This window comes from Alligator sinensis, unplaced genomic scaffold (genome assembly GCF_000455745.1).
Source record: "Alligator sinensis unplaced genomic scaffold, ASM45574v1 scaffold173_3, whole genome shotgun sequence".
Classification (NCBI taxonomy): domain Eukaryota; kingdom Metazoa; phylum Chordata; order Crocodylia; family Alligatoridae; genus Alligator; species Alligator sinensis.
This window is the reverse complement of record NW_005842076.1, coordinates 818087-828086: the sequence shown is the minus strand read 5'-3', so window position 1 is coordinate 828086 and position 10000 is coordinate 818087. Positions and strand designations below refer to the sequence as shown.

At 40.8% G+C, this 10000-nt stretch overlaps 1 protein-coding gene and 1 long non-coding RNA gene across 13 annotated transcripts in view; both read left to right on the top strand.

The window, feature by feature from the left end:
- The window catches only part of SALL1 (spalt like transcription factor 1), a 16394-nt gene extending 8347 nt beyond the window's left edge, over window positions 1-8047 (top strand). For all 11 annotated transcript variants that reach the window (XM_006023702.3, XM_025204286.1, XM_025204287.1 and 8 more), the window contains 2 exons: window positions 859-4271; window positions 5326-8047. In XM_006023702.3, coding sequence (XP_006023764.1) covers window positions 859-4271; window positions 5326-5766 — 3854 coding nt within the window. In that variant the 3' untranslated portion in view covers window positions 5767-8047. The remainder of the gene's footprint in view (window positions 1-858; window positions 4272-5325) is intronic.
- A 584-nt stretch (window positions 8048-8631) lies between these two features.
- The window catches only part of LOC112550310, a 138228-nt gene continuing 136859 nt past the window's right edge, over window positions 8632-10000 (top strand). Inside the window, exons 1-2 of one of the 2 annotated variants that reach the window (XR_003094086.1) lie at window positions 8632-8760; window positions 9812-9919. This is a non-coding gene — a long non-coding RNA (uncharacterized LOC112550310). Of the gene's footprint in view, window positions 8761-9593; window positions 9681-9811; window positions 9920-10000 lie in introns of those variants that run through there. The other variant, XR_003094085.1, reaches the window with a different exon arrangement.

The following is a 10000-nucleotide window of genomic DNA, read 5'->3' as shown; positions in this document are numbered from 1 at the left end:
ACTAATGGAGCTACTCAGTTATCCTGGCCAAAATCCAGAGGTCAGACTCATTCCCATAAGGAGCATGTTTGATAAATAATAGCAGATTTAACATTCTTTAACCTTAAAAGTAAGTATAGGTCAAACCATCATAATGAGATTTAGAAAAATACTTCAGTATTGAAATATGAACATTGCTCTTTAATTGAGGGCTTTTTTCCCCTTTTGTATTTAGCTTCGTGTCTGCAGTTGCAGTGGAATTAACTTTTTGATGTAGAAACCAATCTTTAGTGTTGGATCAAAATTAGCTAAGGCCTAATGTAGAAACTTGGAAGCATTTTTTTAATTGTCAGTGTAGAGCTTGGTGATATGCACATTTTTTTTCTTGTCAACAACTGATTGGGACCTTGAATGACTACAAATTAGTTTAGTGACAGGGGCAACTGTCACAGATATCTTTTGAATCAGTTGAAAATGAACAAGGTTGACAGGAACTTGAGAGTCTAATGAGTCCTTCAAATGGTTGATTTGCACTCAGTGGACAACTAGACAATAAGCAGTATGAAATATTGGAAATCAATACTTTACTATGGAATTTCATTATGCCCCAATGTCTTCAGTTCATAGTATTTTATATTTTGATGGATTATCTGAAGGAAATGATCATCTAAGACACAGAGATTGATAAAACTCCCTTGTACAGTCTTAAAAATCAGTCATGAGCAACATTTGTGAAGTAGAAATATTGATCCGTTTTCATGTACAATCTTAGTCTATTTTAGTATGGTTGAGAAAAATGGTAGATTAAAATAAAAATGTCCTGGAGGATTTTTCTGCATTTCTGCTTGGTTTCTAATCCGTCATCTTTTGATGTTGTAGGAGACACAGAAAAGGGTCAAGCAAATCGAACCACTAAGAACAAGGACGCCCATGTCTGTGGCAGGTGCTGTGCTGAGTTCTTTGAATTATCAGATCTCCTGCAACACAAGAAGAACTGTACTAAAAATCAATTAGTTTTAATTGTGAATGAAAATCCAGCTTCTCCTTCTGAAACCTTCCCTCCTAGTTCCCCTTCTGATAATCCTGATGAACAGATGAATGACACAGTTAATAACACAGATCAAGTAGACTGCAGTGACCTTTCAGAGCATAACAAACTTGACAAGGAAGAATCCATGGATGTGGAGGCTTCCAGCATTAACAATAGCAGTAGCAGTTCCAAGAGCATCAACAATAGTATTACAAGCAGTAACAGCTCCACAATGGGTACCTCAGCTGTAACAACCTCTCTACCTCAAATAGGGGATCTGACAACATTAGGCAACTTTTCGGTGATAAATAGCAATGTAATAATCGAAAACCTTCAAAGTACTAAAGTGGCAGTAGCACAGTTCTCACAAGAAGCAAGATGTAATGGTGCATCAAATAATAAGGTTGCTGTACCTGCCCTAATGGAGCAACTGTTGGCTTTACAGCAACAACAGATCCACCAGTTGCAACTGATTGAACAAATTCGTCACCAAATATTATTGTTGGCCTCCCAAAACACAGACATGCCAACATCTTCTAGTCCTTCTCAAGGTACATTACGAACATCTGCCAACCCCTTATCCACATTAAGTTCACATTTATCCCAGCAGCTGGCTGCAGCAGCTGGATTAGCACAAAGCCTTGCTAGTCAATCTGCCAGCATCAGTGGTGTAAAACAACTACCCCCTATACAGCTACCTCAGAGCAACCCTGGCAACACTATAATTCCATCCAGTAGTGGCTCTTCTCCAAATATTAACATATTGGCAGCAGCAGTTACAACACCGTCCTCAGAAAAAGTGGCTTCAAGTATTGGTGGCTCACAGCTCAACAACCCACCAGTATCAGCATCATCTTCACCAGCTTTTGCAATAAGCAGTTTATTAAGTCCTGCATCTAATCCACTTCTACCTCAGCCCACCCCTAGTAACTCTGTTTTCTCCACCCCTTTGTCCAATATTGGAACACCTGCAGAGGATTTAAACTCCTTGACTGCCTTGGCACAGCAAAGAAAAAGCAAGCCACCAAATGTAACTGCTTTTGAAGCAAAAAGTACTTCAGATGAGGCATTCTTTAAACATAAATGCAGGTTCTGTGCTAAAGTGTTTGGGAGTGACAGTGCCTTGCAGATTCACTTACGTTCTCACACCGGCGAGAGGCCATTCAAATGCAACATATGTGGAAACCGGTTCTCCACCAAGGGAAACTTAAAAGTCCATTTTCAGCGTCATAAAGAAAAATACCCTCATATTCAAATGAATCCATACCCTGTGCCAGAGCATTTGGACAATATTCCTACAAGCACAGGTATTCCTTATGGAATGTCTATACCACCTGAGAAACCTGTAACCAGCTGGCTGGACAGCAAGCCAGTCTTGTCGACTCTGACAACTTCTGTTGGCCTGCCACTCCCACCAACAATTCCAAGTTTGACGCCATTTATCAAAACTGAGGAGCCTCAACCTATTCCCATTAGCCATCCTTCGGCTAGCCCTCCGTGTTCTGTCAAAAGTGACTCGGGAGGAGCTGATTCTGCCACAAGAAATTCAAATGGACTTTCAGATGAGGTAGAGGCTGGTGGTTTGCCTAACTCACACAGCAAAACAGAAGAAAGCACTCAAAATTCAAACTCTATCACTAACGCTAACAACTCGGTGAGCTCTCCGGCAGCAGACTCTGGCTCCAGCAGTGCCGTCACTTTCACAAATCCACTGATGCCTCTAATGTCAGAGCAATTTAAAGCAAAGTTTCCATTTGGAGGACTGTTAGATTCAACACCGGCATCAGAAACGTCAAAATTGCAGCAACTGGTAGAAAATATTGATAAAAAGGCAACCGACCCCAATGAGTGCATTATTTGCCATCGAGTTCTCAGTTGCCAGAGTGCATTAAAAATGCATTATCGCACACATACTGGTGAAAGGCCATTTAAATGTAAAATCTGTGGTCGTGCATTCACTACTAAAGGAAATCTAAAAACTCATTATAGTGTTCATCGTGCCATGCCCCCATTGAGAGTACAACATTCATGTCCGATCTGCCAGAAAAAGTTCACCAATGCTGTTGTGTTGCAGCAGCATATTAGAATGCATATGGGAGGACAGATTCCCAATACCCCCATCACTGAAAACTATCCTGAGTCAATGGAATCTGATACTGGATCTTTTGATGAGAAGAATTTTGATGATCTAGACAACTTCTCAGATGAGAACATGGAAGACTGTCCTGACAGCAGCGTGCCAGATACACCTAAATCTGTTGATGCATCACAAGACAGTTTATCTTCTTCACCTCTCCCACTGGAAATGTCAAGTATTGCTGCTTTGGAAAATCAAATGAAAATGATCAATGCCGGACTTGCTGAGCAACTTCAAGCAAGCTTAAAGTCGGTTGAAAATGGGTCAGTGGAGGGGGATGTTATGACTAATGATTCATCATCTGTTGGTGGTGATATGGAGAGCCAAAGTGCTGGAAGTCCTGCTGTCTCAGAGTCTACCTCTTCTATGCAGGCCTTGTCCCCATCCAACAGCACAAATGATTACCACAAATCACCTAGTATTGAAGAGAAACAAGTAAGAGCTTTACCAAGTGAGTTTGCCAATGGTTTGTCTCCAGCCCCAGCTAATGGTGGTGCTTTGGATTTGACATCTAGTAACACAGATAAAATGATTAAAGAAGAGTCTCTGAGTATGCTGTTTCCTTTCAGAGATAGAGGTAAATTTAAAAATACAGCATGTGACATTTGTGGCAAAACATTTGCTTGTCAGAGTGCCTTGGACATTCATTACAGAAGTCATACCAAAGAGAGACCATTTATTTGCACAGTTTGCAATCGTGGCTTTTCCACAAAGGGTAATTTAAAGCAGCATATGTTGACACATCAAATGCGAGATCTACCATCACAACTTTTTGAACCCAATTCCAATATTGGCCCTAATCAGAACTCTTCCGTTATGCCTGCTAATTCACTGTCATCACTCATAAAGACTGAAGTTAATGGCTTTGTGCATGGCTCGTCTCAGGATAGTAAAGAAGCACCCCCTGGTCTGGTTCCTTCAGGGCCTCTGCCATCTTCTGCCACATCACCGGTTCTGCTTCCAACTCTACCCAGAAGAACTCCCAAACAGCACTACTGCAACACATGTGGGAAAACCTTTTCTTCCTCCAGTGCTTTGCAGATTCATGAAAGGACACACACAGGTGAAAAGCCTTTTGCCTGCACTATATGTGGAAGAGCTTTCACAACAAAGGGCAATCTCAAGGTACTTTCCCTCTGGCTGCTTTTGTAATGTTGCTTTTTTAATTTTATAAACACTTATATCTGAAGGGTTGTAAACAACACTACTCTTAGGTATCTGTGGTTTTATCCGGTCAGCTTCAGCAGTAGTAGCTTTGCTTGCTGAGTGCCTGGCATTTTGAACAAGCTTGGAGAGTATAATGTGGTGGGGTATTACTGATACTTTGTAAAATGCACCCAGCAGTGGTGAGTTCCTATGCAGACTATGAAATAAAGCAGCCTGATGTTGGTAGGGAGTATTAATTAAAGAGAAGCATGAAGCATATTGCAAGCCTCGTTAAATAAGTAGAAGTCTTTTAAATATCCCATCTTTCATAACCGTTGTGTACAATAAAGGGTTTTTAAAACTAATATAATAATTATTGGGCTAATGGGCATTACTTTAATTGATTATATAACTAACATTTTCTACTGATATGTGTTGGAAAAAAGCAAATATACTTAAGTTCTCGAACACCAGTTGAGCACTTGACTGTGTACATTTTTCTGTTGACAGAGAATTTCTCTAGAGATTGCTGTTAGTAATGTGAGATGAATAATTACTTTCAGGCCATTCTGTCTATACGCAAGGCTCTCTGATGAGCAATCAGTAAAGGATACTTTCTTCCTGTCTGAAAAGGACGTTTATAGGGTAAAGGGTGTCAAATACAATACTTACTATTGCAATGAAAGTGGACATAGCAATTCTAACCCTGAAAGTAGCTGTCTGCAATTGTCTGAATAACATGAAGCCATTATAAACTAAATACATGTAATAAAAAAGAGTAATAAGCAATGTATTGTTCTGCAGGGATTTCGGGTGTTCTCTGTATGAACGCCCAAATGAAACTTATTGCCTATTTGAACTAGAATGTTGCATCCTTTAACTTTAGTGCCGTTCTTTACATAATAGGACGCATGGACTGCTTTCTTTGTTTTTTTTCTAACAGATGTTTGAACAAAATCCATATGAATACCACTGCTAACTCCTTTCTTCTCTCTCTCTCTCTGTGTCTCTCTTTCTCTCTTTTTCTTTGTAGGTTCACATGGGCACTCATATGTGGAACAGCACTCCTGCCAGGCGAGGCAGACGACTTTCTGTGGATGGTCCCATGACATTTCTAGGAGGCAATCCTGTAAAATTCCCAGAAATGTTTCAGAAAGATTTGGCTGCAAGGTCAGGAAATGGAGATCCTTCCAGCTTCTGGAATCAGTATGCAGCTGCACTCTCCAATGGCTTGGCTATGAAGACCAATGAGATCTCAGTCATTCAGAATGGTGGCATTCCTCCAATTCCTGGAAGCCTGGGTAACGGTGGTAGTTCACCTATTAGTGGCTTGACGGGAAGCCTGGAGAAGCTCCAGAATTCAGAACCTAATGCACCTCTAGCTGGTCTGGAGAAAATGGCAAGCAATGAAAATGGGACAAACTTCTGTTTTACACGTTTTGTGGAAGACAACAAAGAAATTGTAACAAATTAGAACAAACCTTAAAAAGTAACATTCCTGCAAATAGTGCAACCTAGGGTTGTTTTTTTCAAGTCAACAAACTACAACATTATAAAGACCTTCTTTTGTACCATGTTCTACTTCTAGAGTTCTAAGAGAGCTTATTTATTAGTGATATAACCTTGCTTTGCAAACAAATGCAAGCATTAACTTTGGTCTCTTGTATTTTGAACTAAATACTAATCGACTAGAGTGCTGTAAACTTGCTGTAACATTTATGGCAGTTGCAAGTCTGTTCTGCTAGGTGATCTTATTCTGGCATTAACTTATTTTCTATACCCAGTTTAACATGAACTCTGGTATTGATGCAATGCCTCAGTGATGCATTAGATCTCTAATAAAAGTCTGTATATAAATGTACACTTTGATCCTGCTGGAAATTTTATCAGCAAACACAAAGTTTAATTTTCCAAACAGAATTACGAAAAGGACTGAAAACCGAGATTATAAACTGAACAGCGTGGGTCCTTTACACAAGCTCAGTTTTTGATTTTTATTATAAAATTAAAACTGCTTTAATTTTTGTAGATTTAACATTTTCCGTTTTGAACTGTTATTTGTATTGTGCTTTTTACTTGAGTCGTCTTAAATGTTAATACGTTTCTGTACAGTAATAAGCACGCAGATTATTAGAGACGATACAAAAGTGTTGTTTTGGTAGTTGAAACTGAGACGTAACATTTTGCCTTGTAGGTATATTCATTATAGAAAGTGTGCTGGACTTTCACAATGCTGCTAAGTATAGCATCTTAAACAACCTTCCATGGACAACTGTAGATGCTCCTGTATATACTATAAGAAATATCACTTGCATTAAAATGTACATATGTTCCTTACAAGACCAAGCCCTACTTCTTGACTGAGGGAACAAGTATAGTGTTTGTTTATTTTGTATTAGGCATGGGGGGAGGGGGGAAATCTTGGACTGTTACATGCACTTTCCTGGAAAGTTGAAAGGAGAAGAAGTCCAGTTTCTTTAACATTTAATACTTACTAACAGCAGAGATACTGTAATTTTACTCGAGTAATCAAATACATTTTTTGCAACAGATAAATGTTGTCTCTGTGTTTTTTAAATTAGACTGTCCTCAGTAATATCTTTGAATGTATTTAACTTTTCTCTTGGGTAACATGAACTATCCAAGTATGTGTATATATATGTTTATATTTGTAAATATGTGTGCGTGTGTCTGTATTAATGGATAGTATATATTTTTTCACAACTGTTAAGAATGGGAGCTTTGTCCTTACCTGTTCAGTGATATCAACTACCCCAGTCATCACATCGGTGGCTATTTTGGGATTGTTTTAATATATTATATATAGGGCCAGCGATGGCCTAATGGAGACTTGGTAAGTTCTTTTTCAAGCAAATGCACATTGATTTGAAGATCTGATTTCCAGTTCCAAATGTTTTATATTTTGTATTTACTTCATATGATTTGTGGAATGTTTGTGGTATGTTATGATTTCACTCCATATGTTACGAGGTTTATGACTCCATTGTGAGAAAAAATGGAACTTGCACATTACAGGCATGATCCAACCTTTTTATGCAACCCCAGTTAAATCCATTAACTTTGAGAACGTTGTAAAGAATCAGAATTGGACCCAAGGTTTTCATAGAGGGGAGTTTTTTCCCCCCCATCTCCTGCCCCTGCCTCCCACCCTCCCAAAAGACCCCCTCTCCCAAATGAGAGATCAATTTGGCAGTGTTTAGATTATCCAGACTTAAAGCAAACATTATGTGTATGTATATATGTATACATATGTATATATGTGTTTATATATTTTATACTACTGATATTCAAGTATTTTGAGGACTTAATTTTTTTTTAAGACTATGCACCTGCTATCCTATTTACTTCTGGTATCTTCAATTAGGGGTTGGGAAGAATGTAAATATAATACTGAGACAAAACCTGGATGTTATCTACTGTGCAAGATCTATTTTTAAAGGAAATTTTAGATCAAAACTGTAGTGGGGTACCTGGATATCTTTGAGGAGCTGGGACCTTAACAATTTTTGTTTTCCTGTTTGTTTTTATTGTTAATCTATATATAAAAAGTAATTTTGGTCTATAATATGCATTTCTGTTAATATGTACTAGAACAGTACAGGCAGCCCAGTTTACAACATGAGCATTTGAGGATATTTAAATCACTTTTGCCCTCAGGAAAAAGTAAACTAAACTTTAATCATATTATCAAAGATACTAAATATGAATCTTTTTAGAATAACTTAATTTTTGTGTAATGCAGTAACAGAAAGAAGGTAAAACATTTTTCTTAAAATATGGGTTACAGGTTTTTTCTTTATCGTCATCTGAGACGCGTCAATAACTTCCACTGAGGAGAGCAGTAAGCTTGTAGAACCAATTTCTGCAATTTAAAAATAATCCTGTGCTGGTCTTATTGCCATGAAAAGGAACAACCTCAGGTGCAGTTGTACACCTACACCACTCTTGGGGGCAGGAGGGAAAGTGAAGTGATGAATAGATCAATTCTCTGTTGCTGTAACTCTACTGAAGAGAAGGTAGACTTATCAAGGAATGGCACTTTTGATTTTTGAGTATTATTTACAATTTAGTTGGCTTCCTGTGTCTTCCAGTTTATGGTTTTTACATTTGCTATGGGAAATACTGGATGGATTGGAAACAGGAGATATCTGTTATGAGATGGGTTGTGGAAAGTCTTGGGTGTAATGTTTTTATGTGTCAGTCAAAAGTGTCGGTACTAATTGCCTAAGGCCCTGATTCCTGTTCTGAGCTAAGGTAACTATATACTCCGAAATGGCTGCTGAATGAATAGCTTGATAAGGAGCTTAGAAAGTAAAGTCATTCTTTGGGCTACCTCCAGTTGCCACCCCTAACGCAATTCCTTCTCTTGCTGAGCAGGGGACTCAATAGGAAGTTGGCATGCTGAACATCTCTAAAGCAGCAGGTGGAGCAACCACTGCAACACAAGGTACGTCATGCTCAGCTCTCATGCTTGCTGCAGGATTATGCTATGTAGGCCTGGACATTATCATTTCTATGGACATATTTTTTCTTTCAATAAACTTAAGTTTGGGCCTGAGAGTCATTCAGCTGAGTTAGTTGTTAGCTGGAAATCTGCCTTTTCCTTTTAATAGAAGAGATTTTAATGTAAGGGTGGAATAGGTAAGTGTCCATAGGTGTGTGAAAAGGTTCCCCCCTCCCCCCCTTTTTTTTTTTTATTCACCACTTGTAACTCCCAGTGACTTCAAAGCCTCTCAGAGTCTCTGTTGGGGGAAGTGCAGCATGTGGGAAGTACAGGCAATGCCTGTGCATTTCTCTTAGGCGAGTTAGTTTCATTGATTTAAGCCAGTTGGAATTTGACACACTCCTCCTCCGTTTGTTTAAACAAGACACTTTGTTCTGGCCATGTCCCCTTCTGTCCACAGTTCCCCTGAAAGGGATCAGAATCGGCAGCAGATCAGCCAAATATATCCCCACGCTCCCCGGCCCTTCCCCGGGCGGACTCAGTGCTGAGGTTCCGGTGCAGAGGCGCACAGCCCCGCACGCAGCACCCTCCTCCTGCGCGGCACCCTTCAAAACTACTCCGCACGCCCAGAAACCAGTTTCTTTTTGCCTCCTGCCAAGAATTTCTGCTATTGGGGCTGCAGGGGAGGGAAGCTAAAAATAGTCTGGCTCCTCACGGTGCAGAGATCATACTCCCTCTGGCCATCAAGGGCATGGGGGTGCGGATTTGGCGGGTTTATTTCTAACGATACAGATCCGGAATTGCTCCTAGAGCTTAATGTTTGGCTCCCTGGGAATGAAAGCGGTGCTGCAGTTAGCTTATCCCGGGGGGGGCAGGGATGAAAGGCGCTGCGGGCAGGAGGCGAGGAGCGGGCCGGAGCCGAGGTGCTTGACGAGGCTCCCGCCGCGGGGGGATGGCGGCGGGCGCAGCCCCGCGCGCTGGGGAAGGGCAGTGGGACGAGGCGAGGAGGTGGGTCCAAACTGCTGATGGGGTTTGTTTGTTTTTCCCCCTGGAGGGCGAAGAGCGGAGTGAATGGCCCCATCCCCCCGAGGGAGGAGGTGTAGTAGGAAGGAGCGGCCCGCCCGCGCCCTTCGGGAAACAAGCGCTCGGGGAAGGCGAGCGGGTAAGACACGTGTCCTGGAGCCCGGCCGGAGCCGGCAGGTGTCCCCGGGGATGTCCCTGCACCCGCGACTCGACTCCCCTG